The sequence below is a fragment of the Tetrao urogallus genome, assembly GCF_951394365.1.
Source record: "Tetrao urogallus genome assembly, chromosome: 5".
Lineage (NCBI taxonomy): Eukaryota > Metazoa > Chordata > Aves > Galliformes > Phasianidae > Tetrao > Tetrao urogallus.
The window spans coordinates 16,531,097-16,558,492 of record NC_136818.1 but is presented as its reverse complement, the minus strand read 5'-3'; the positions used below and the strand labels follow the sequence as shown (position 1 = coordinate 16,558,492).

Here is a 27,396-nt window from a genome sequence, read left to right as displayed (position 1 = left end):
GGTGGAATTACACAAGGGATAATTTAGGCTTGGGAAGTTTAATAGGACTGCACATATGCTTACAATAATTCATGTGCAAGAATGTTTGCAAGATTATAGTCCATGTTTCCAAGAAAACAGATTGTGTCTCCTTGTGGCTCGTTTCTGCCGGTTTCCAGCTGAAGTCATCAGCACACGTTTATGATATTACATGTGGTTGCTGAAGAAGTTATTACAATGTCACAAAGAGGATTACCATTTCAGGTGGGGAATAATTCTTGTACAAATCCTCTTTCCATACAAACAGCCCCGGTAATAAAGAATGTGGAAAAATAGGGCAAAGATAAGAGATTTCCACATAATGAGCCGGATTGCCCCGCACGCCCCAGCTGCTTTGTCCGAGCGCTGACGTTGGCTTTGTGCGGTCAGAGGGAAGCCACGCAGAATGCGCTTCTAATCGCGCTCAAAGGTTTCCCTTTTCGATCCTCCCGCGGGGTTTGAGCTCACTGCTGGTACGGCAGCGGCCGCCCAAAGGCTGGGAGCTCTTCTGGCGGCCCGTGGCTGTCAGAAGAACCGCATCAAACGGCAGTCGTGCCGCGATCAGATGAGGTAAAAGTAAAAACTGAACGTGATTCACGTGCGCGTAATTTAAACCCGATCGTCCAACGAGAAAATACTACCCCGCGCTAATCGGGAACGTTTTATTTCGGAACGGATGAGACGTGTAATTTCTGGGGAGCGGCACGCCGTCGGCGAATGCCTGGGAGCTCGCGAGCCGCAGCCCGGCTCCAGCTGCAGCCCGCGGCGCCGTGCCCGCCGGCCGCAGGCTCGGGGCTCTCGCTCACGCGCCGCTCGGGGCCGCGAGGACGGCGCCGTCCCGGCAGCGCCGAAGCGCCGATCGGCTTTCACGGCGCGTCCGCGAGCCCCCCTTTTCCTCAGCCCGTCCTCTTCCTTTCCCCACGGGGAGCTCCGCTTCCCCTGACCGGGAGCGGCCCCGCTTCGGCGGCCCGGCCGCACCGCGGCCCCCGACCCACACGTGGTAGGCATTACCGGCCGCGCCGCTGCCCTCGGCGGCGGCGGCGGCGGATTCCTTCCCGTTGACGTCTCCCGACCCCTCCGCTCGCGGCCCGCTCCCCCCGAACGGCGCCCGCCCGCGGCGTGTCGGTGGCGGGGCGGGCCCGGCGCCCCCTCCTCGGCCGTCCCGGGAGGGGCTCCTTCACCTCGCGCCGCGATTGGCGCGCGGGCGGCCCCAACGGCCGCGGGGCCGGGCCGCGAGGGAGGGACTAGAACTTTCCGCGGCCGCGGGCGGACTCTCGCCTCAGCCCGCCGCAGCGAGCGCCCGCCGCCAGCGCCCCCAGGCAGCGGGGAGACCGCGGACATGACCCACTTCAACAAGGGGCCCTCTTATGGGCTCTCCGCCGAGGTCAAGAACAAGGTACGGGCGGCGCCGGCGGCGCGGGGCGAGCCCGCCTTTGTCCGCGGCGGGACGGGGCGCGACGCGCGGCTGCGCGCGGGGAGATCGCGGGCAGCGGGACGGGCCCGGCACCCCGCGGCGCGGCACGAGGGCCGCTCCCGCCGCCACCGGATCGGCGCCGCCCTCGGCGCGTCGCTCGGAGCGCGGCGGGTCGTCGTCGGGGCCGGGCCGCCACAGAGTACGGGGCGAGCGCTCCGGCTCCCAGCTCCCTGACGCGGAGCGCCGCGCCCCGGCCCTCGGAACAAACCCGGGCCGAAGGCGGCGGACGGTGGGCGCAGCCGTGCCGTGCCGCCCCCCGCGCCGCGCATTCCACCCGCATGACATCATGGGCACGGGCGGCGCGGGCCAATCGGCGGGGCGCCGCACAGATCGCGCATTGTCTGCCCGCGCCGCCCCGCCCCGCCCGCGGGGCACAAAGGCGCGGGGGTGGCGGCGGCGGCGGCGATGGGTCTGTGCCGTGTGAGGGTCCGCCGGGCCGGGCCCCGGCGCGTCGTGGGCAGCGCTGTGGTTTAAAAAACGTAACAGAAAGCCCGCCCTGCCCTGCTCCCTTTGGCCGCGGTTCTGCGCGTAGATGTGCGCACCTTTGTGCGTTGCTGCACGGAGTCGCTTTGATTTGTTTCTGTCACGTCCTACGGATCAGAAGGTGCTAATGTCGGTACCCGGCTGTGCAGACCGCTGCCTTGCGCTGAACAGCCGCCCGTTGGGAAGCAGTAAGAAAAACACCGGTGGCCATCCCGGGATGAGCTGTGCTGTGTGTCTGCTCCAGGCAGCAGCCCTCAGCGTGATGCTCAGTAACCACTTATCTCCCACACGGCTGGCTCAGGCCTCGGCGGCTCCCTGACCCTGCTCTGCTGGTGGCTGAGTAGAAGCGGGAGGACAGCAGAAAATACCACCTGCAGCATTAAAATGTGTGCAGAGTGCCCAGGTGGCTGTGCTGAGGCCATTCCCAACGCACTGCGGGGCTGTACCTGCACAGCGGGTTGCTGCTGTGTGGGGAATGTCTGCCAGAGGGCCCTGTGGTGCTGCCCCACCACGCTTGTGTGGCACAAAGAGACAGCAAGGTGTGCGCTTCTGCCCCTGAGTTGGGAAGAATGGAAATGTTGTTCTGCTTTGAAAACACACTGACAGAATCACATTGGCCTAACAGCGATGCCTGTAGGAAGACAGGGTGGGAAGTTCTTTGTCTTTCCTTACAATTTCTTATTGTCAGTAGCTTCCGTAGGGCCTCCCAAGAGGGGCTCCCAGAGCGTGATGCTGATGGAGGACTCAAAGCCGCCTTGCCACTGGTGGAAGAGCCTCATGCTTCACCCTGCAGGGTGTCAGCTGCAGGCTTTCATCACTCCCCTCAGTGCAGGTGTAGGGAGGCAGGCTCTGTGGGCAGCTCCCGTTTCTGTGTAGGCTTCTTCAGTCCTGGAAATATCAGTGCGGAACAGCCTCAAAAGTTGTTCATGCACTCCAAAGACATGAATTCATCCCTTAAAAAACAATCTAGAAAAAAATAGCTTGGAACTTTGAGAATGTTGTTCTTACCATAACAAATCACATTTCAAAGCATTATGATATGAACAGATACACTGCATCCCTCCTAGCTGGAGTTGCATAGCTCTGTGCCTGACTCTGTTGTTTCCCCCAATCCAGAGGACCAGGCAAGAATAGCTCTGTGAAGACCAGAAGTTCCATTTTTCACCTCCTGCAGTGTCATAAATCAAACACTGGAAGAAGGACATCCATTTTCCAGCTCCTAGTGGACCCTTTTTGGCACTGGTCTTACTGGGATTTCTGAAACATTGACCTTGGTGGAGACCACCGTGCTGCTATCGGTGGTGTTGGTGCAGTGCACAGGGCTGCAGTGCTCCTTGCTGAACGCTGCCCGTATCAGATGCCCATGTCAGAAGCATTTGGTGTCAGCCCTGGCAGTTTCCCCTGCAGAAGGCAGACATGCTTGATAGCTGGGCTGAGCAAAAAGCTGTCTTGGTTTTAGTTTCTGTTTTTCATTTTCCCATTTGGCATTGTGTTGGTGTTGAGAGCGACCTTTGTTTGGTGTGGTATTTGAATAGATGAATATAACACGTCCTGATGCTGTGTAAGACATTTTTTAAATTTATACCCCAGATTCCATCTCCAAGCTTCAAACCCTCGCTCAGTTTGGCGTTCAGGTCTTCTTTGCATTTTCTTTTTCCCTCTGGAGGCTCCACCCCTTTGTTGTTTTGCTCCTTACCTGGGCTCCTTACTTCCAGTTGCCTGCTCCGCTTTCCTTCCCCTCCACTCATGCAGATGGGATCTGCACTGGGAGCCCGCCAGGAGGAAGCTGTCTGCAGGAGCGGGCAGAGCAGGGCGAGCCCTTTGAAGTTGACTCCCTATTTACGTGAGATCACAGAGGATACTTGATCCCAAACAAATAATCAGCAAGGAGCCTTTTAAGCTGATTTAAATGGATAGTAGTAGCAATAAATAGTTTTCTTACTAAGAAACAGGGCAGTGTCTGCAGTACTCCACAGTTAGCATAGCTTGAGATGATAACAGCATGAAGTAGAGCTGTAGGCTGGTGTTAGCTGCTTATGGCTAACAGAGGGAATGGGGAGGGGGTGGCGGAAGGTTTCATGGCACTGTCTTGCTGGGAGCAAACAGCAACGGGGGCAGGTGCGGAGTTGCTCAGCTGCTTCCTCCCGCTCTGCCCTTCCTGTGAGTACACAGCAGGGCACTGCTTATCTGCGCCCTCCTGTCACCTCTGGTACTCTGCCAGCTCCATCACTGTTCGTGTGTGAGGGAGGATGGGCACAGTAAAGTGTGTGCAGAGTTAAACTTGTCCTGGCAACTGGCTGTCTCTGGTCTCCATCATTCCTTCTGCACTGTTGCAGTCAGGAAACCAGCCCAGGTCAGGACCGCTTCCAGCGTGTTTGATGACCAGAGTAGCTGGAGGGAGTCACTGCAGCAGTGACCTGCTGGCAGTGCAGGAGAGGAAGGGGGCAGCCTTGTAACTGGAGGCCAGCAGGCAGGGGAACCCTGGGAACAAAATGCCATCCTGCTCTCCTTCTCAGGGCAAACCTGAGAGCTGCCCTGGTATAGAGCAATGTCTGTGCTCCATGAGACCAGCCAGGCCTAGGTGCATGACTGTGTTCTTCCTGAAACTGCTGAGGAGAAAATTCTTTTATGGTGTTTTGCTTGCTATAGGACAAAATCACATTTAATTTCTTAGTCCAGGAGTTACATTTTAACAGACATTTGACTGGGAACCAGGTTCAGGTGACTATGCCTTTCAGGTTCTTTACCTCAGTGATTCATAGAATCATGGAGTCATAGAATGGCATGGGTTGAAAAAGACCTCAAAGATCATATAGTTTTAACCCCCCTGCCATGGCCAGGGTCACCAACCTCTAGAGCAGGCTGCTTAGAGCCACATCCAGCCTGGCCTTGAATGCCTCCAGGGATGGGGCATCCACAACCTCCTTGGGATTCAGTGATAGCTAGGTGAAGTGCTGAGTGTAGTTTGTCTGCAAGGTCCTCTCCTTCCTCTTCACTTTCTTCCTTCCTTTCAACATAGAAATAATACCACTTTTCTTCTTAAAAAGTAACCATTAGAATAAACTGTTTCAACTGCACACTTAGTTTTCCCCTTCCACGCTTTGTATTTGGTATTTTCCTTTAGGAAACCTCTAGTTTTGCTCACTGAGTTTCTTTTAGAAACCTTCTGTAAGTATATTTGCTTCTGCTGAAGTGTTTTTCTACTCACATTATCTAGAATGACGTAATAAAAATGAAGGATAAGGCAGTAATGAGTATCAGGGCAATGAGCACTTAGCTGTCAGAGCACAGGTGGTGATAACAGGGCATAAGGTTTCTGCATTCCCATCCTCTTGTATGGGACAGTCTGACTTCTATTCTTAAATCCTTTTTAAATAATAGCTTTAATGTGCAAGTTCTGAATTAAATATAGGTGTTTAGTTTAAAATAAAATCAGACTCTATCACCTTTATATATATTTTCACAATTTGTTGCCTGGAGAGTAAATGAAAAGTCCAGTATTTTGATGATCTCAGAAATACTTCAGTAGAAATAGATATGCTGAGAATGAGGAAGCAGCAAAAGGGCTTTAACGGATCAAGCACCAAACTCCATTTTTTTTCCAATTAATTCATGCTTTCTGATAGTTGCTTCTAGACATTGAGGTGAATATTTACTGGCTAGCTATCAGGCTCACCAAGCGTAGGACTGCAGAGTTTCTCTTTGTGCCCGATCTCTGCTAGCTTTTCCAAAGAACTGTGAAATTTTTCCAGCTGCCTTCAAGCTTTAGTAACAGATCTCCCATTCAAATTCTCTACTCATAACTTTCTTTTTTATTGGTTTTCTTCCAGAAATCTCAGAGTGCTAATCTTCAAACATCTCTGGTTTTGTTTTTTTTTTTTTTAATATCTGTTCCCAAGCTTCCTTTACAATTATGATGTACAAAGATAAAAGGAACACTGAACATTTCCACGACAGATTTAGAGAAGAAATCTGTAAACCAGATACGTTGAAAGTACTCAAAGTAAGAAGGAAATGGCACTTAACGGTATGGTTTTGATAACAAAGTCAACACAAAACTGTTTACAAGCCATAGCTATTCTGTGTTGGCTGTTGGGTAGCCAAACTTGCCTTCAGTCCACGTTTGGCACAACAGCTCTATGTACCACAAAATACATGATGGCATTCTTCTCTTTGCTTCCAAGTCACACGTTTGCCCCTTTCTGGACAGAAACCCTCACGTATCTGAGCATCCTGGCTGTGCACAGTTCTCACACCAGTTACGGCGGCATCAGTGCCCATCAATAGGTACGTGCTTGGTTTAGATGTTTTAAAGTAGGAAGGCCTTCTGGCAGTTGGGAGTCTTCACTGCGCTCTCAGTATTTATTTGCACCCTTTGCTGTCTGTCCGTGGCTCTGTCTCCATGTGTCTGACCCACTGGCTGTTCCCTTGCTCAGTGCTGCTCTCTGAGCACGTATCAAGTGAAGGTTTCTCACAGCAGCTTTAATACTGACACAGCAATAAGCAAGTCTGCTAACAGGCACAAACTGATAGCAGTGACACCTGTGTAGCTGACAGTCAGTCTGTACTTACATCTCTTTCTGATAGCAGAAGCACATGCTTTGGCACTGAAGCATTTTCCTTGCCCACTGACCAGGATGTGAGCACCTGCCACCCAGCATCTGGTCTCTGCCCCCAAGCCGCCCTGCGTGTGGCATTGCTGCCGGCTGTGCAGACAGGCCAGCAGGCGGCTGCCTGGTGATGGCCAGCAGTGATTGCTGTAAATGATGACATGAGGTTCATTTTCTTCTTAGTGGTGTAAGTCCCCAGTGATCCTTGGCATGTCGTCGTCACGTTGACAGTTGGAGCCCTGGCACGTTTTACAGCTTGCCTGGAATGGTCTCAAGCAGGAGCTCTTGAGCCACAAGGCTGGTATCGCTGTTGGGTGTAAAGCCCCACGCCATGGCTGTGATTTTGCAAGTAAAGCCCCAAGCCACGGCTGTGATTTCACAAGCACGTCTTGGCTTACCGCATCATTTCAGGGAGGAAGGCAATGACTGGCAGCACACAGCTGGGGTTCAACTCCTGAGCAGCAGGGCTGAGGTGGAGCCGGGCAGGCTGCAGGAAGCAGCAGCGGGGATTCTCACTGGGAGATCGCGTCCTGCTGAAGCTGAGGCAGCACTTTGGCTGTGCTTTCAGTGTCAAAGCTCTGTACATTTACAGAATGAATTACAGCAACCTTATTTCTGCTGGATTCATCAACTTCTTAGTATAACTTTCATTAGCGGTAGAAAAATACATCACTTGCTGTGGTTAATGTTTAAATTCTGCATCCTTCTACAGCCAGAAAACCTCTGAGGACAGCAAATCAAATCTGCCTGAAGTCATGATGATTAAATACGATTAGCAGTCTCAGAAAATAGAAAATTTAAGTTGCATTTCAATGACACATCCTTGTTTAAATTGTACAAATGATTTTGGTTTCTTTTTGTGTGGTTTCAGGGCTAGTTTGAAATTTGGAGAAAGTGACCCTGTTATATTCCCCATGCTCAGTCAGTACCGGTAGGAGGCAGATGGATGCGTGCATGCATTGTTTCAGGACAATGGCACATCAGTGGGTTTTTCACCTCGCCTCCTTCTGTAAGAATATTAATTCAGAGGGAATGTAGAGGGCTGTGATTTGCCTTGGAGAGTAAAGGATAGAAACTTCTCTGTATTCAGAGCTGCTGGCTTCTGTAGCTCGGTAACACCATATACACTGTGCATCTGACACATCCTTTTAAGGAAAACTTTTTAGAGATTCCCATCCCCTACGGAATGGTACAGGAAAAGCCTTCAGTAAAAGTGGGCCCAAGGCCAGGACACGTAGGGCAATTTGAAACAGATTTTTTCTAAGTGAGATCATGTGAAAATCCTTCTTTTCTCTGTAAGAGGGACTCTTTTGCTTAAAAATGCCTTTCGTAACTCTTTGATTCTAAACAACTGTTAACTTGTATGGCCATATCCAGCAGCGGCGTTCTCTTCTGGTAAATATTTTTGGTTTTGCAGCATTGCCTCAGTAATGTATGTTGTCTCCATTTAGCTTGAATCACTCAGTGTTCTTCCTCAGTGGTTGTGACTTCATTCAGGTAGGCAGTTCTGGGTTCTTGTTTTCTTAAAATGAACAAACAGATAAATGCCAAACTCTGCCAACCTCTTATTTTTTCTTAGAGAGGTGCTGAGTTGAGTAGCTATGAGCAGACCTAACGACAGCTCCCTGCTGCCTTTATAAAGCCTTCTCTCCCCCGAGGCAGACACTGTTCTGGCATCTCGTTGTCTTAGTTTTCTTGCTGTTCTGAAAGGCTTTTATGAGGGTGGGATGTGAGCTGCTGTGCTGAGGGCTGGAGGAGCACAGTGTGATTCCAGACAAACCTCCCCAGCTAACCCAGCTTGGACACCGCTCCTACGAACGCTTCACACAGCTTCCCTGATAAGAAAGATCTCTCTCTGTTTTCCTGTCAATATTTCCACTGCTACAGCCTCCTGTTTGCAGGCAGATAGTTTGAATTTATTCCTGGTTATGCCTGAATGAGACTAACTTCCTTGAAAAGTACTTTCCTGTTGTCTCCAATCAGTTGACTGAACACAACGAGTCTTGCAAGCAAGAAACAAGGCGCAGAAGGCGAACAGATGCAGGCAGCATTTGCTTGCTCCCAGGTGCTCAGACAGAGGCAGCTCTGCCCTGGCAGTGAGTGGGGAGCCCCACAGAGCCCTCCCTGCAGCACACAGGGCAGGCGGCAGCACACTGTGGTTCCTGCTGCCTGGAGAGCCGGGAGCTGCCACAGCTCCTGTAATGCCACACTGCTGCTGCCTGAAGTTGGGTCATAACACGCGTGTTGAACCAATGAAGCATGTGTAATTCAGATCTATGTCACCAAACGCTTGCTTGTTTTTGCAAGAAACTGTCTCTTCACCTTGCAGAATTACCATAGAGATCACTTCCAAACAAAAGTAAAGAGTACGCTTAACTTTCTCAGAAAATAGAAGATTGTTGTCCCTTTTCTATGGCCTGTCCTGAGAGCAGCCTTTTATTGTTAATAAATGATGGCATGGAAATGGTTTCAATAATGTTGAAAAAACATAGCAGGTTTCAGTAATAATAAAAAAAACCAGTAAGATTAAAAATCAGAGACAAAGAGCTGTTTTTCTGATGGATAGGAAAGAATTAGCACCAAATATGACCAACAAAAGGAGAGATCAGTCGTGGCACCTGAGTGTTTTGTTCTACAGAAGAAGGATGGAACTTCAGATATTTTAGGGTTGGGACCTCTCTTACACATCATTTTAATACGGCATTGCCCTGCGCTTACTGCTTCTTGTGTTCCTGAATTCACTGCAGTGAAACCACAGCTTATGTAGTGGTAACCCAGAGTTCTGGATGCTGTGCACACCCCCAGCAGCACTAACTACTGATATCCAGTGGCAGTAACGAGATTGTATGATCTGTGCCAGTCACGCTGGGCAAAAGGACTTAGCAGGAAGCTGACAGTAACTGTAAAATGCAATCTGTTACGTGGCAGGGAAGGACCAGTAACTGGTTTTGGTGCAAAATCTCTCTGGGATGTGTTTTGCTTATACAAACAAATCTGTAGGTATTTTCGTAAGGACTTCAGCTGCTGTAAAAGTGCAGTCTTGAACTTTGTAACGCTTCTTTGTACAGTAGTCATGCATTTTGTGTGATTAATTAAGCATGTGTCTAGCTTAATCTTCTTTTGGATTCTTAGCCGATTCCAACCTTTTTATGCTGTGCTCTGTATGTATGATGTGAGTAGAGATGGATTTAGATAGAGATGCAAATTCGGTTAGATGCCTAAGGTATAACAGGTGACAGGCTGTCACCTGCTGGGATCTTTGTCCCAGACTGTAGAGAAACACATATTTTCCTGATGAATATTTGTTGTGGGTGCCTCAGTGAGCCCACTTAGAAGCACGCTGGGACTGCCTGGACCTAAATTTCAGCAGCCTAACAGCAACCACACAGTTGTTCCTGTTACTGATAGCATGCTGTGCTCTGATCTGTGTTGTATCAGTTCAGTAATACTGGGCAGGGCTCAAAAGCAAGGAGAACCTTTTCTCAAGAAGTAACAGGCTTTATGCATCGTGTGGAATCAGTGCTGCCCTGGTGGAGAAGAAACTTTATATTCTTAGGCTTTTTGTGTAATGATTGTGCAGTGATTTCATAAAATCATAGCATCACCAAAGGTGGACAGACCTCCAAAATCATCTACTCCAACCCTCCACTTCCCACCACCATTTCCTCACTACACCATATCCCTTAGTAGAACATCTGAACGTTTCTTCAATACTTGAAATTTTTCCTAACATCCATCCTGAATCTACCCATTATTTCAAATTATTTCAAATAATGGGTTGTGAATATTACTCAGAGTTTCTTTGCAGAACACAGTTTAAGTATTCAGCGATATACAGAGCAAATAATGCAACACAAAGGGCCTCAGTATCAAGAAGAATGTGTGATGACAGGAGCAGATGTTGCTGCAGTTGGAAGCAGAGCTGATGGCTAAGGAGGCACAGAGGCCTGTGGCTGTGACAAGAAAAGATAATGTGAATGTGAGGAAAAACTGAAAACAAATGGGAATGCGAGAGAGAGCTGCAGTAATCCAACAGCACAGCACAACTGGGAACCAGCTCAGTCTGAGGGCAGGCACAAATCTGAGTTGTTAGAGCAATAGAGGGAAGACGTGGGAACACCTTGACTGGTTTGTGAGCAGTCCCAAAGTCCTCCTGCACAGCCATGGAACAGAACACCGCGTTCTTCCCACCTGCTGCTCTGGCAACAGAAGCCCTGCATGCCCTCAGGTGCCTTGGGCAGGAGAGGAGTGGAAACTGTGTGGCATGGCTTGCTTCTACTTTGCAGAGCTTAAGCTGGTGCACGTGGAAGTAATACCAGGGAATTTGGATTAATTCTCATCCATCTCTCTTTTAAAGATTGTTCTGATTTACAGAGGAAATGTTGCTGAGTTATCAACTATGCTACAAATAACAAGATTACCATGAAGCAAAATGGATCCAGTTGTAAAAAAAATTGTACTAGGTAGGGTAGTGGTGGGATACAGTGGCATTAGTGTTAACAGGGTGGATGTCTTGCTTTTCTGTAAACAATCCATAATGACAGAAAAATGCTCAACTAGCCAGGCATACTTAACGGCAGCTTTCATTTTTTCAAGTTTCTCTTCAGTTTTCATCTGGATTCCTGCATTTCTTTTCACCTTTGGGTTTCTTATGCACAATCCTATGGTATCTATTTTCACATGTAGTTCTGATCAATGTACATGCAATTAATAGGGAATTTTAATTTGTGCTTATGGTGAATGTTCACTGAGTTGCTGGTAGCTCCGATGGCAAAAAGTTGCACTTAATGGTGAGTTTCCTTTCACTGCCTCCTCTGCCCCACTTTCCATAAAATCATAACTCTGTATTTTCCCAGTGCCGTTGGTTCTGTGTCTCAGTTTAAAGATCATGCTCTTTTGTATTCCATGACTAAAGCTCTGTTGGCAAACTTACTGGCTCCAACAAGAAGTATTACACTCCTTTACCTTTGAATCTGAAGTCTAAGCATATAGACATGACCTATTTACATTTCAGAATTTCAACTGCAACTCAGGTGTATAATTAAAAAAAAAAAAAGTAAATTTAGACAATCTTTAAAAAAAGAGAGATTTGGCAACGCGTTATGGAACTATAAACAAAGAACAGAACAGGGAGCTCAGATGCAAAGAGCTGGAATGCTGGAGAATCATTTGGGATCAGCGCTGTAGCGTGCCTCACTCCCACTTGGGCAGGCACCCATTTCTTTTGTTCCAACTTTAACAAAAATCAGTTTCTTCAGGTGCTGCCTGGTCCTGGAACGCAGCGTGCCTCATGCCATATGTGCCATATGTGCCACATGCTGGCCGTGTGAGCCCTGCAGCGCGGGCACGCAGCCTGCGGCATAAGGGAAAGCTTCAGGAGCACTACCAGTTGCCGGCTGTTGTAAGGCAATGGGTGACTTTATCTTTTATAACTGCTTTCTAATTACTGAGTTGTGTGTTTGTTAGCCTCAGTGACTTGTAAAAGCTGCGGAGCGTGTTTAAACTTAATCTTGAAAAAGTGTTACAGTGTTTTTCCAGAGTAGCAGCAAGATAGCTGAACTCTTAAACTGGAGATTTGGCACAGGTGTAGCTTTTAATGTACAGTGTGTACTGTGTAATTTGGAAAAGATTAGTATGAAAGGACAACTGAAAGTCCATATGAGATCATTTATGGTGCGAAATACTGGCTAACATCTCTCCAACTCAGCACGCTATGGCACACTGAGCAATTCTAATGATCTGCCTGTGGCCGTTGAACTTTGAAACAAAGGCAAAGTTACCTTCACAAGGAATCCATACGCTTGACAAATAAGGTGATGATTACTAGTCTTGTATTAAACTTGGCGGGAGGGTTTGTATGCTTTAAGATCAGTCCTACCTGCACAGCACAAGACAGGAAGATCAGAGTTCCAAGAATCCCGAATTCTCCATTTGCCAAAATAAACATATTACAAGAAGGCATGGATAGTATCAAATGCTGCAAGAAGGAAGAGTCAGTGTAAACTATCACCAGGAAATATTTCATCCCACATCTAAGGAATTGTGAAGGCTGTAGAGGAATCAGGTTTTACTCAAGGACTCAAGCCTAATGTGGATATTGGCATAAATGTACATGTATCAGATTGCTTAGCGTTATCTCTGTGTGACATTCCAAGATGAAACTTGGCATTGGAAACAGGAATTGCCTAGTAAAAGGCAGGAAGGACCGACTTACTGGTGTCCTAAGTTCTAAAGCCAGTTCTGCCCCTCCCCTCCTTCCACTCCACAAAGGAAAAAACAAATCTAGGAAACAAAAGCCAAAAGACTTCCACCTGTAAGACTGAAGCACATCACTTTTGGTTAGTAAAGTGCTTTCTTTAATTGATCTGTAAGAAAAGATGGCAGGAGAGATTTTAGTTTAATTTCAACCTCCCTTCCCAACAATTCAGACACAGTGGGAGTGTTTTGCAGAGATGTAACTGAAGTATTTTGTACAGCTTGAGTTAAAAATGAGTGGGTGACTTTAATTTATTTTGTATATTAAGTGAACACAGTCCAAAAGGACAGCTTTGAGCCTAATTTTTGTGCAGCCTCTTCTTGTGACTTCCAGTAGCAAGGTAATATATAATGTCAGTCTTCTGAAGGCTACCTATTATGAAGCTATCCCATTTCTATTTAAAATTAATGAAAAAAAAACCTTGTATTTTGTTAATTTCCAAATTTTACATAGCTTTTTCTGTACTGAAACAGAAGCCAACTCTTCACACTACAAACTGGCCTAGCAGTCAGGAGCTTGTTATCAGGCAAGTGACACCTGCTTGCTTCTTCCCACAACCACACAGCATTTCTGGCTTTGACCACTTGCATAGACTTCCGTCTCAGAGAGATTTCTAACAACTACATCTGTACCTCAGTAGTGTCTACAAAAGCGGCAGCATTTATAGCTTTATGAATCCTTCAAGATTTATCAGAACAAAACAAAGAAATTTACAGTTGGCATCCTGTTATCTGGTTTTAAATCACATTTTAGTGTTTATATCCATTGCTTCAATTTCATCTTTTCTACAGGGTTCTGAAACAGCAGCTTTTTCTAATGGCACTGATGATGAATTCTTTGAAATGAGCTGCTTAGCTACCACTTTCATTTTACTAGAAGGTGTTTTCTTCTGTGGACATACAAGATTTAAGTATTGGCCATGAAAGTTCAGCATTAAAAAGGATCAAATGATGGCATGTAGAATTGTAGTAATGGAAAAAGCCATAATATTTCATTTATAACAAAGCTTCCAACTTTCCCCTCACAGATAGCAATCAAAGAAAGGCTGGAACAACTGATAGATACATGGAAAATATGAAGTATTCCCTTGTTTAGTGTTATGTAACTTCTAACTGTGACACCAGGAGTAAAACAGAGCTCAACCCAAAGCAAGCAGAACACCTCCCCTCCAGTAGCACTGACCCAGCACCCGCCCAGCTTAACTTACCCCTCTTGCTTAGCCTGAATTCTAAATTTCCACATCTTTTATCTTTTCAGATAGATCAAGTATAATTCACAAAACCTACCACCGCCACCTGACATTCACTAACCTAGTTGCCCGCCTGTTAAAGACATCAAACCCTTTGCCATGTTTAAGTCAAACAAGTTTCAGTATCTTACTGAAGACAATTCAGAAAATGAGCAGACTTAATAGTAATGCTTTGGGTGCCAAAAATGCAAGTATCCTGATGTGATTTTTTTCCCCATCTGTAGATAAGCGCAGTAGCGATACCCCAACATACTTTAAAACCTCTTGAGAAACTGAGGACTTAAACGATGTAAAGTATTCCAACAAAGTAAATATCTTTCAAGAGACAGAATGAAATTCCATCCGATCCCTTTCAAGTACCTTAAGCAATGGGGGTAGTTATTTAGTGTTCATCTCATTTGTGATCTCAAATATGGAATGGATATTAAATGAGAAAATTTTTGCCATTGTTTCCCTTTATATACTTGCAAAGACAGCCACAAACACACAAGTGCTGGTGGGACTCACTCTAGTGACTGCCATTTTCATTGACTGTAAACTGGGGGAAGGAGGAGACGAGTGATCTTTAAAGCATGTCCCTTGGTGGAATCACCACTTTTCTGCAACATCAGTTTTGTGCACTGGTTATTTCCTTACTTATAAAGAGGAAGAGACAATAAGTTCAGCAGCAGGATGGCTAAACTATCACTTAGCATTGTCTTTAAGCCAATGCGAAACAAATCACCTGAATGTTCAGCTAGCATAACATTCATTGTATTTCTATTACTGAAGAACAGAGGAAGAGACTTGCTCTGGCCCCTCTCTGACCGGTGTGCATGTTAGAACTGTGATCTTAATGTGGCACAAAATGTCTCCATCCACACAGCCAGCCCCAACTGCCTGCTCTCTGCTAAGTGGAATATCAGAGCATACCATGCTCTGACCTTCATACAGGTTCTTTCTTTTTCTAAACTTGCCTGTGTTTGTGCCTGTAACTTCAGATTTTGTCTGGGCACTTTAATAAGGTCTCTGTGTATTCTTCAGTGTGGAATAATGATGTGATGCTATGTTTTAGACTTTGGGGATCTTTTTCCATTGCCCAAAATACTTCAAAAAACAAAGAAACAAAATCTCAGTTACGTCCTCAGTTACGTCCACGACTGCAGCTCTTCTGTGAGTCTGGCAGAACTTGAGTAGCTTGTTCTGATGTTACCAGGAAGACAGATTCAGGGTGTGATCACACGCGCCGTGTTTCCATAGGAAACAAAAATAACCATGAAACTAGTTTGTGAGCTGACTGCCAGGTTAGGAAGGAGAAGGACAATAACCAGCTTCCTCATCGCCATTTTCGAGGCAATGAATCTTTCTGGCTGGGGCCCCTTGCAAAAGGGGCTGCCTGCTCTGTACTGTTACTACAATCACTAAAAACACAGCAGTGCTGCTTCTGGCATTAAACTAAAGGGCAAGACGACTGTCTTCTTTAAAATTAATTAAAAAAGAAAGACACAAAGGTGTGGAGGCTTTCCCTGTGGAGCTGCGAACTTACTAACAATTAACTTTTCTAGTCCATTTCTCACCTTCTAACTTCAGAAAGATATTTAAAAAAAAAAAAAAAAAATCACTTTCCTTACCCTGGGCAGTATTTATTACTCGAGCTTTCTTCTCCGCTATGAGAAAAGAGAGCTCGAGGATGTCAGACCACCACTGTCCTGAGCACCGAGCTACTCAGAGCTTTTGCAGAACGCTGCCCAGAGTTCTACACAGTGATCAGTGAGGGAATTCTCCTGACCTGTAACTTAGGCACCACAGCAGCACTGCTACAAACAGTTCAAGGAAAAGGAAAATAGATATTCCTCACATAAATTTCTGAAGTAAAGCCAGAGATATAGGAATTTTCCATTCCCTTAGAAGAAAGAAGAGAATGGCATACTGTGTGATTTCTAGTGTGGTCGGTTTGGAGTTGGGGAGAGCAATGCTAGCCAAGATGTAGTACTTGCCTCAATCCAAGTAATTCACGTAGGTTGGAACTGCAATCTCCTGCAGTATAAAATGGTTGCTGATACCTAGCTTTTCTGAGCCCAAGTCTAAGACAGTCTACATCAAGTGTGAAACTTCAGGTCTGCATGTGACTGGTTTGGCCAAGTTTCCCACAAGGAGCTAAGCGGTGGCCAGCAGGGCTGTCAGCAAGCAGCAGTGCAGGTGCTGCTCAGCCTTGGTGGGGCAGCTCGCTCATCCCCAGCCTTGCTTGCTGTGCCAGGTGGGACAGCCTGTATTGCACACAGAGAAGCGTTGCCAACCTGTGCACCAGTGGAGGTTAGTGGTGACATAAAATCACGTGCTTGGATAACTTGTTCTGTTTGCACAAAAAGGAGCAAGTTATGTAGGACTAAGATTGCTTTCAGTGATGTGAACCCTTTTCTCCAAATTGCCCACGTTGGGAGCATTGCAAGAAGTAACAGATTTAGCCAAAGGAAGTTTGAGCTGCTTTTCAGCATCCTTTGAGTGGAGCAGGGAACAAAGGGCAGAGCTGAACTTGGCCCCTGCTGGCCTGATTCGAGCGTGCTGCTTCCCACTGACTTGCAGCACGTGCAGCACCAACTGACACTGAGTGGTGAAGACTGAGTGTCTGGGAAAGGAGTTTTTAAGAGTCACCTTGCTGACAACTCTTGGCCTCCGTTTGATGCCTTGAATTCCAAGGACTGTTGCAGGTTTTCTCTGTAACATAACAGTGCTTTGCAACAACCTTGCAATTAAGACACCAGATCTCTGCTTGTTCCATCTGAGTCTCCCAGCAAACCCAAACAAAAGAGATACATTAGGGATTCTGACTCTTCAATTGAAGAAAAACAACAACAAACCAACAAAAGACCCTGTCACCACACACAACCACCCAAGTCCCCAAAAAGGTAACTGCTGGTGTTGTGGTGATCGAGAAAACCTAACAATCCATCTCCATTAGTCATAATCTAGCTAAAGCAGAAAATCCACTATAATCTTCTCATAAATAACATCAAACCTATTATGTGTAAGTTCCCGTCTGGAAATCTGTATTGGAGCAGTAGTACTGATGGTATGGAAATCTAGAATTTTTATTTTTATAAACTACTGTTTCAGTTTTTACTTGCTGCTGAAGTGCAACTTATGTGTAAAATACTTCTTCAACAATGTCATTATCCCTCTGCAGCTGTCTAAAGACTATGCTTAAGTTCTAGCAAATGTTACAGTAGGGAGAACTGGTCAAGTGCTTCAAAGGAGTACTTACAAATAAACATTTAGTAAAGCCGTAACCATTACAGTAAAAGGAACAAAAACTGTACCCTGATACTGAAATACAGTACTGAATAGATGCTAGAAGGTACTCTCTGAAACACTTAGGGAAGGACTTGCAGTTTTTTCTTGTGAAGTAACTTTGTGACTGCTTGTGTTACAGATTGCCCTGAAGTATGATCCCCAGATAGAAGAAGACCTGCGTAACTGGATAGAAGAGGTTACAGGCCTGAGCATTGGTGCAAACTTTCAGCTGGGACTGAAAGATGGCATCATTTTATGCGAGTAAGCATTTATCAAGCAACCTTATTTCAGCAGTTTTCTACATGTGCAGAATGCAGATGGATTTCCTTCAAACACATCAACAATGGGAGTCAAAGATAGCTGGCAGTAGAGGGTGGGAGACAGCTTTTTTAAAACTGTGGAGAAGAATCAGAATTTAACTCAAACCTCCTTTATACTTCTGCAAAGATTTCTAAATATATCTGAATGTAATGATGAAGCTCTTTTTTATAATAATGAAATGGCACACAACAATTCTAACAATTCTTGTGACTTGTCTGTTCGGTGTATCAGACCGAGGTCTAAGCGAGGCATGCTGTATAAATAAAAAGCCTAAGCATTCTGATTAAACTAATGCAACTAACAGAGGGTCACTGAAAATATTATATAATGCCTGCAAAGATGGTATATGGATGAGATATATTGTTTAAGAATTTCCCTTTTTTTCACTCCCTAGGCTTATAAATAAGCTGCAGCCAGGATCAGTGAAGAAAATTAATCAATCAAAACTAAATTGGCACCAGGTAAAACAAAAAAACAACCCAAAACTATACCTCTAACCCTTCCAACCCCCAAATGGTTCTTTTCCATTAACAAATTTTCTGTGAATGTCTATGCTTTAAATCCTGATAGCATCAAGTTTTGTATGTGTGTAACAAGATACATGCACAACAGTTGAGTGAGGTTACTGCATATGTGAACATCATTTCATAGAAAGCAATTCTAACAGCTAAGATGGCTCGTAAATGGCAGCTGACTATACGTATTTCATAATAATGCTTTAGCTAACAAATGAAGATTCAGGTGGAGGAAGAACACAGAGCCATATAGCAAGGTCTTTTCCAAGTTTAAAGAAAATACAACGAAATCAAAACAAACAACCAAACAAGAACCCCTAACTAACGCCAGACAGCTAGCATATTCCATCTGGGCAGTTCTGCAGGTCAGCAGCTTGCCTCTACCTAGATATACGAGGTCACTGTGTGCAGCATCCTCCTGAGAAACCCCTAGGGGTCATGGGGAACAGTCTTTGAGGACATGTTTTGCAACAGAACTCAGAAAAAACAAATAAATACACAAGCTATTGGACTTAAGTACATCCAGGTTTGGTCTTTGTGGCTAATCTATCTTGCACTTTTTTTTTTTTTAATCCCCTTTGTGACTATCAAAACCAGCGTGCCTTTAGAACATGTACTTGAAGGGTTTTTGCCTTTACTATCATTGAGTCTAACTTACTGCTGCTGTATCAGTCTCTTGTTTTTATTGTCTTGAACGCTAAGAAATGCAGTGGAGGATTTTAATCTCTCTCATGACTCCTGAAGGAAAGGCGAGATTGTCCTTACTCACATACTCCATGTTACTTCCCAGTTTCTACAGCATACACTGCTAGTAAAACCCAAAAGCTTCTCTGAATTTGTCCAAGTAGGTGAGCAGGACAGCACCTTCAGACTAGAGTAAATGTTCTTACTACTCGCATAACCATGTTTTAATTATCTTACAATCAATTCTTGAAGTTCTGAATTAGGATTTCTCTTGAAATGGACACAGTTGAGTTTTGTCATCAAAATAACAGATACTGATGGAGAGATGCTGGATAGACAAACTCAGTCTGATTTCTGAAGTCCACATTAAAACTAACAAAAGTAATCTCAAACTCTTGAGTAGTTACTCTTAACCATGCCAACTGAGGTGTTCCATTCCCACAAGGCAAGGAATGTATGTAAAAAAGCAAAACGAAGCCAATACCAAGAAGTTCCATTTTAAACTAGTTACTTAGTTTTCAAATCAAAACATTGAATAAAAAAAAGGGCTTTTTTGTTTCTGTTTAGCTGGAGAACATTGGGAATTTTATCAAAGCGATCCAAGTCTATGGCATGAAGCCACATGATATTTTTGAAGCCAATGATCTTTTTGAAAATGGAAATATGACTCAAGTACAGACTACTCTCGTGGCACTAGCAGGTCTGGTAAGTATTTGTACCTCTGGCGCTGGCAGAAGGCCAACCTATCAAGAGGGGATAATAGTATTGTGAGTCTGAGAAACTGCAGAAGTTGCTCCTGAGTCATTCCTTGAGCAAAAGCTTGGAATTAAGAGTTAGGATTTTTGACCTGAACTAGGGAGGCTCACAAGAGAACATTAATCCCTACAGATTATCCTTCTCACTCTGACAAAGATCCTTATCTTAGCTTCAGAGTGCATGTTCAAATGGTGACAGAAATGGTTCTCTCCTCCCACCCCTGACACATTTTCTCATGAGATAATTCTGCTTATGACATCGCTTGAAAGCCCAGGACAGGTACAAAGGCAGCTTATGTGTCAGCCTAGGTCTCCATACAGGCTATAAAGTGTTCCAGTCACAGAAACTCTGCTTAATACTGAAGACTCTATTTTCCTTCTCCCTAAATAGGCAAAAACCAAAGGCTTTCATACTACAATTGATATTGGTGTCAAATATGCTGAGAAACAAGCACGAAGTTTTGATGCAGGAAAACTAAAAGCTGGTCAAAGTGTAATCGGCCTACAGGTAAGTGTGAAATTCTTGTTTGCAGTTATATTTCACAACAACTTTGTTTTGATTAACATGGATATTTTTAATGCAAAAAAAACCCAAAAAACCAAAAACAGCACTGTTACAGTATATTCTTGTCATGGAAGGAGGTGTGGTGTTTTAATTCCTGTACGTAGCTGATTGAGTTTATATGCTCATGTGACCACCTAGGTTTTTGTGTTTGTTTTAAATCTGTATTAAAAGTAATAAGGAGGAAAAGATTAGCTAATATTAGCTGTATCATCTTGGTCCCTGACAGTGGCTTTAAAAGGAGGCTGAACAAAATTGTACAATTCCTGGGGTAGACAAGTTCTGGCAGTGACACTGAGTCTGTACTGTCCAGGGTAGAAGCTGATGGTTGTATTTTGATACACACATCTATTTCTTACTATATATGCAGTTGGACAAATGCCAGTCATGAAATGCCTTGGGATGACTGTTAATTTTACTTTCTCTTTCTAAGCTCATTATGGAGAAGTGGTAACTTATTACAAGTAGTGATCAAGCTAGATGAGAAAAACACACGTGGGAATTACTTCTTTCTGTCAGCTATCACAGCTAGCAACTGTACTTGTTTCCTTACACTGTCTTGTTGTACAGATAAATCACTTTTTCTGTCCACCTCTTCCTTCTCCCAATAAAGATGGGCACCAATAAGTGTGCCAGTCAGGCAGGCATGACTGCTTATGGAACTAGAAGACATCTCTACGATCCAAAAATGCAAACTGATAAGCCATTTGACCAGACAACAATCAGCCTACAGATGGGCACTAATAAAGGAGCCAGTCAGGTAAGGAGGACTATGTGTGACATTTCCAGAAAAGATTGAGCACTCAGCCTGGGCAAGTGAGGAGAGTGCAGCAGAAGTGTCTTGCTGACAACAGCAAGAAAGTACAATTCAAACGTACTTCTATGCAGTAATTGAACAACTTAAATTTCTCATCATTAACTGGTATGTTCTGTGCTGGAAATCTTCAGGCATAAAAATGACGCTGTACTTTCAGAATTTTCACCTGACTGTGTTGCATCAGAAGAAAACCACAGCTGTGTTTCCAGCACTAACTAAGCACAAGAATCACATCTTGGGCAGCACCTCAAAGCATTTTCTTTTTAAAGAGAGATTAAATTGATCTTTCAGCAGGGTCTTTTTTACTAGTGAACGCTTGCTGCTGTTCAGCTGTGCTTGTAGTTTCTAGCGCTTCCAGTGAGTTGTACAACTTGTAATAACAGGCCTCATAATCACAGCTCTTGACCTTACTGAACCTCTACAATCCTGTTTTACTAGGCTGGTATGCTGGCACCAGGTACCAGAAGAGACATCTATGATCAGAAGCACATATTGCAACCTGTGGATAACTCAACTATTTCATTACAAATGGGCACCAACAAAGTAGCTTCACAGAAGGGAATGAGTGTGTATGGGCTTGGACGGCAAGTGTACGACCCCAAGTACTGTGCTGCACCTACAGAACCTGTCATTCATAACGGCAGCCAAGGAACAGGAACTAACGGGTCAGAAATCAGCGATAGCGATTATCAGGCAGAATACCCAGATGACTATCACGGAGAGTACCAAGATGACTATCAAAGAGATTACCATGGTCAGTACAGTGACCAAGGCATTGATTACTAGATTTGCATCTGAAGCTCAGTATTAGTCCATTATTTTATTCAGTAAGAACGAAACTAGCCTTGTGGAATTGTTACCTGTCTTTCCTACAGACTATACTTAATGTACCTAAAGAAATACTGCCTTACATACATTCCTCTTTTCTTTCTCTGCCCTTTCCCTGTCTAGTTGCCTTTAGTGCTGTAACAGTTGTAGTCTACAGCATAACCAATAACTGCATATGAAGTAAAAAGGAATACTGTGAAAGGGGGAGTGCTCTTGTACAGCCAGGTCTTCTAATAAGGAGCTATGCATTTTTACAATCTACTTAAGTAGGTTTTTACATACCACATTAAGCCTTCATTTTACATATTTACAGCTTTTCTGTTTTCAAAGAAATCAAAGAATTTAATGCTCAAAGTTAAATGTGGTCTTGGCCAATTAAGCCTAAGGCATCACGTGAGTGATTTAAATCTCATTACTATGTTTTTAAAGTATTGTTTGCTAATGGTAAGTCCCGCATTAGATGTGTGCATTTGTGATTTCAAATTCATTCCATTACTCACACTGACCAAACTCTTAGAAATAGTTGTCTTACTAAAAAGGGAGCTTGTACAAAGTCTTGAGCCAATGGAAGTCCCATGTCTGATGGTGCATTTACCTTATATTGTGCCATAATATATCCATGTAGAAGTGCTTTTTCTTCCTTGAACTGTATTTATTGCCACACTTCTCAAACTGATCCCAGTGTATTTTTATAAATAAATATTTTTTCTTAAAGGTATGTTGAAGACCCCGTCTCATTTGTTATGCTACCATCATTAAAGAAGAGATAGCATAGAAATTACTCCCAAATCATCACCATCATTGCCTGTGTTAAGGGTAATGTAGGACTGCTGTCTGTTGCAATCCAAGTTCTTTCTTTTCTGCAGGATTTAATCTAACAGCCTAGTAAAAATGTCCTGGGAGTGAGTGACAGTGACTTAACAAGAAAGGAATGTAGCTCCTTCATAGCAGAGTTCACTTCCCCTCTACGTGACTGTGAGATTATGACTAGAGATCCTTCAAAGTTCACAAAATCCCTGCCCCTTTCTCAAGGCAAATGAGGAACTACAGATATTTAACTCTGCCTCTCCTTTGGCCTATAACCTCCATACCATCACTTGCAGAATTCACAAGACAGAGTATGTAATGAGATACCCAGATCCGCATGTCTGCTGGTCTGTGTTCATTAGATACTAATAGCAGAACTTTATTCTTAAATGGGAAACTCTTTCTTGCCAGAGTGCAGCTAGGCTGTACTAATTCACCTGGGCTCTTGCAACAGGAGGAGTAAAAAAAAAAAACAAGGTTCTGCTGGAGGGTGGGGAGTACTGTCACTGAATAGAAGATATCTTAAAGTTACTTGCTGTGTATTTTAAAGTTATTTATATTGATATGTTTTGTACCTGCAAGCAGTGGACTTGAAAAGGATTCTTCCCTCAAGACTAGAAATATTAGTCCATTTCTTCATATTATCTTAGGGTGTAGTGATTTGACTTTCACATGACTTGTTGAATAAGACTTAAGCTTATTTATTTCATAGAATTTTAAGTTGGAAAGGAGCTCTGGTGATCGTCAGTCCAAGCCCTGCGCCTTAGGCGAAGGAGTGACCAAGACGTCTGTTTAGACCTGCTCTTCCTGAGCTATGCTGTTGTCCCCTTCAAGATACTGGTATTCAGCAACTTACACCTAGGGTATTAGATGCTGAAAAGCAGTACTGTGATTAACAACAAAACACTTCAGTAGTTTGGGTAAAGGCAGGATCTCTTCTGAAAGCCTTCCTGCTCTTCCTGAAGCCAGAACATACTTTGAACTACTTGCCCGCATTTATCGTGTATGTACCTGAAAGGAGGCACAAGGCACACAAACAGTTCTGCGTGCCCATTTCTGTCACTCACCAGGGGTACCTAAGAGTTTGAAGAAGACACCAAACAAATACAAACTGCCTTGCTCAAAACTTACTGCAGTATGTAGTTTTCTCTTGATATTCAAATAGCCCCGGCTCCTGTTTCTTTAAGGGAAGAAATTACAATCATACCTTCAATTCCTTCGAATCCAGTCACCTGTAGCTGCAAGAAACTGCATCGATCACTCCAAGGCTCCACACACTATTGGGCTGCTCTCCAGGTAGGCACTGCAAATGCCTAAAGCGGCTTGGACAATTATCTGATGGCATTCACAAGAGCTCTACTTTCAGCCTGCTTTAGTTGCCTGACCATGGTATCCTATAGGGAAGCAGAACAGCAACCAGTTTCTGTAAGGGTAATTTATTCTTCTAGCTCAGGTGAGGATTTGTGGCAGGCAGGAATGCTTCATTTGGAGGCTGTTGACATAATGACTAGCAGCATGTGTATGATTAGGAAGTCTCATGTCACACCTGAAAGCTATTTAAGTTAAAAGGACTAACTTAGTTAAAAGGTATGCACTCTGAACTATCCTCTGAAACCAAGAGATTGTCACAGCTGTAACTCTTTGGCTACAACACTGCTTACATGAAATACACTCAAATATAATTTAACTGGGAAATTCATTAACTTCCTTCTTTAAAAAGCAAAACGAACTTAGTAATCATCTAGAAGTCCTTTCCCCACACAGCAGCTGCACTGGAGGCAGCGATACTGAATCAATAATTGCAATGAACAGAACCAAAGAACCTCTGAGACTGGAAATCATTTAGAGATTGTCCAACATACAGATTATCTATAAATGGAGATACACTTCTAAAAATGTCCCCTCCTTCCACCATTCAGCAAGTTCCCAAGTCAGGGGCTAAGACATGCAGCATAAGCATGAATACAAACAGAAGAAAACTCCATTCTGTAGTAATTGAAACTTCAAAAATCACAGAATCGTAGAATGGCCTGACCTCAAGGATCACCATGTTCCAACCCCCTTGCACCAGCCAGCAGGGCTGCCAGCCCCTAGATCAAGTACTAGTTCAGATTGTCCAGGGCCCCATCCAACTTCACCTACCAGCTAGAAATTAATTAATCTTCCTTTTCCCTTCTCATCATCTATCACTTATCCTTTGACTTGTTGAAGCAGCTCATATTAGAGGAATCAGAAGCAAGTATTTCTGAGCATCTCCTGGCAGGCAACTCTTTTCAGCAGCAGATCAGACGAAGTATCCAGATGAAAACAGATCTGGCATTCAGAGCACCAATGAGCTTTGATTTTCTGTATGTCACTTCCAAGCTGTGACTAATCAAAGGTTTAGCAAGCTATTCTGTTACGAGACCATTATGGACCATTTGAGTCACTTACCTGCAGCAGTGTCTTACTTCCTACACTGATGTGTACTACACTGAAATCCCTGGTTCAAGTAATTTTCCTACCTGAAACCTCACTTCAAACAAACAGTTAAAGGAGTTTTAAAAGGAAGAATACAATCATGCTCAACTGAGTAAAATCTAGAACTACCCCCCTGCCCAGAACAAGGTGGACTCCATAAAAAATTGTTTTATAGACACAGTCCAACTACAAACTTCAAAAACAAATCCACGTTAAATGACACACCACGAAGATAAAAAGGGCAGCTCGAGACCTGTCAATTCTGTATTTAAGTTAGATGGCATAGAAACTTACAAGAAATTTGTTTATTAACAACTTTGATACACCGTTGTAACAATACTATTAATAAAAATCAGGTGTGCTGACACAAAACACATTATTCATGCAAACAGATTATTTTAGCAGTGCAGAGGGTACAGCAGAGATTTACAGAACTGTTACTTTGTCCAGGGTTGTTGGTAACCTTTACTTTTTTTCTGCAACTGTTTCTGCTCTTGCTGATCTGCTTTAGTACTTCCCAATGCATTTCCCATTCAAGTCTACAAAGAGAAAAAAGTAGGCAAGTAATGTGTAGTCCTGTAACTGCATTTATATGTCTGTAAAAGTAAACTGGGAAAATAATTATGGTTCTTTTGTGTCTGACATCTTCAATCCTCTCTTAGGGATCAGAAGCTCCCCAGTTTCTGTGCTTGGCAAAGTATTACTGAAGAACGCAAAAACAGACCCAAACAATGAAAAGAACAAGTACAGCCATCCCTTTCTACAACAATGAGAGGCTGAAGTCACCCCAAATTCTGAACTAGTTGGGGCAGTTCCTCAGCTTGGGCAATTTGCAGCATCTCAGATGTCAGTGAACTTTACTCCCAGGACCTTCCCAAGCCTGGGGGAAGGGCAGTGCTCCCTTCTAGCATCTCGTTATTTTTACCCCAGCATAAAAGAGAAGAAACAAATATAGGCACTACTAGAAAAAGAAGGCGGTGGGGGGTGGAGTGGCATGTCTTGTCCTGGAGAAGAAAGCCATTTAAGATCTAATATTAGAGTTCTAGAACTTTAACATTTCTATCAAGTGGCCTGCTGCTGTTTTGGCTTGTCTTACAGCAGACACATGAAGGACTACCCACACAGCATTACTCTCCCACCCCCTTGCTGTTGTCTCATTTTTCTCATCCTTTGCTGGGCACACTGAGTGGGAATGGAAGACAGATGAGTACAAACATTTGATCCATCCATTATGTACCAGCAGAGGGTTTCCTGAGGGGGGAAAGCAATAGAAGGAAAAGTGGGAGAGGGATGCAGCATGATGGCTGCTGTGAGGCATCAGAAAACATGTGTAACGGTCTACAGCTGTTCTCAGGACACAAAGACAAGCACATCAGCTGGCAGGCAGTTACCCAGCCTGCACTCCTGCCTCACCATGGGTTGGAGCTCTGTCCCATCTTCACTGTCCCGTCTCATGCTTCTGTGTTTTTGCCTGTCTGTTAACTTGTTATTTTGATTCACAAACATCTACAGAGAGAAAGCAGGGTGAGATCATTTGGGAATTCAATCGTTATTTAAAAAATAATAATTACTTAAGAAAAAACAATCACCTTGTAAAGGAAGATAATTAACCTGGGACTACGCAACTAGCTGGATGACACAGTAATACTGGGAGGGACAGCAGGGGCAGCAAGGGTGGCGAAAGCAGCTGAGGAGAATGAATCAAGAATCCCCACTACTTCTCCTGCCGCAGCAACGGGGACTCCTTGTCCATCTGAATCACTCCCAGCTCTCCGCCCACCACCAGAGCCTCCCTTCCACCCCCAGATGTTTATCACCCAACTGAAACACAGATGTCACATGTCAGTGCCTTCATGTGTTGGGAAACTCCAAGTTCTGGGCTGTGTGAACAATGTGCTCTTAATTATGCAATGAGGAGGAGTTTGGACGTGCTGCCCCCAGTTTTTCCATACAAAGCTGGGAAGGCTGCTCACCCCTGCGGGAAGTCTTCTCCTCACCCCAGGCTCCAGGGCACGGCTAACTATAGGGAATTAAGACCAGGGTTAAAGAAAAGCTACCAAAAAGTCTAAAACTGGAGAAAGGAAAGCCTCTGTTTGTTTCATGTAGAACTGGCTTAAGAAGAATTCTAGCATTTGGCAAAAGAAAGGGAAGAAAAACAAAGGTCAAGGCTTCAGAGTTTTCCATTAGGTAAGATATTCCTATTCAGAACATTTGCTTAAGTACTGTTCTGAATCAAGGCCAAAGATCTATCTGCTTTTCTCTGTAAAAAGGGTTAAGCCTATCTTGA

General features: G+C 44.3%; 2 protein-coding genes across 3 annotated transcripts in view; one reads left to right on the top strand and one right to left on the bottom strand.

Moving 5' to 3' along the window:
* Positions 1–1,357: 1,357 nt before the first annotated feature.
* CNN3 (calponin 3) lies at positions 1,358–21,800 on the top strand (the record flags this gene model as incomplete). Of its 2 annotated transcripts, XM_079535773.1 has the most annotated exons (7): positions 1,358–1,414; positions 17,500–17,621; positions 18,076–18,142; positions 19,448–19,585; positions 20,027–20,143; positions 20,811–20,957; positions 21,453–21,800. In XM_079535773.1, the coding sequence occupies 7 exons, from the start codon at positions 1,358–1,360 to the stop codon at positions 21,798–21,800; spliced, it is 996 nt and encodes a 331-aa protein (XP_079391899.1). The 2 variants fall into 2 exon arrangements, with proteins under 2 accessions (XP_079391899.1, XP_079391900.1); XM_079535774.1 differs by lacking the exon at positions 19,448–19,585.
* A 3,816-nt stretch (positions 21,801–25,616) lies between these two features.
* Positions 25,617–27,396, bottom strand: part of SLC44A3 (solute carrier family 44 member 3) — a gene marked incomplete at both ends in the record, with an annotated part of 37,889 nt that continues 36,109 nt past the window's right edge. The window contains 2 exons of the mRNA XM_079535829.1: positions 25,617–25,648; positions 26,501–26,615. Coding sequence (XP_079391955.1) covers positions 25,617–25,648; positions 26,501–26,615 — 147 coding nt within the window. The remainder of the gene's footprint in view (positions 25,649–26,500; positions 26,616–27,396) is intronic.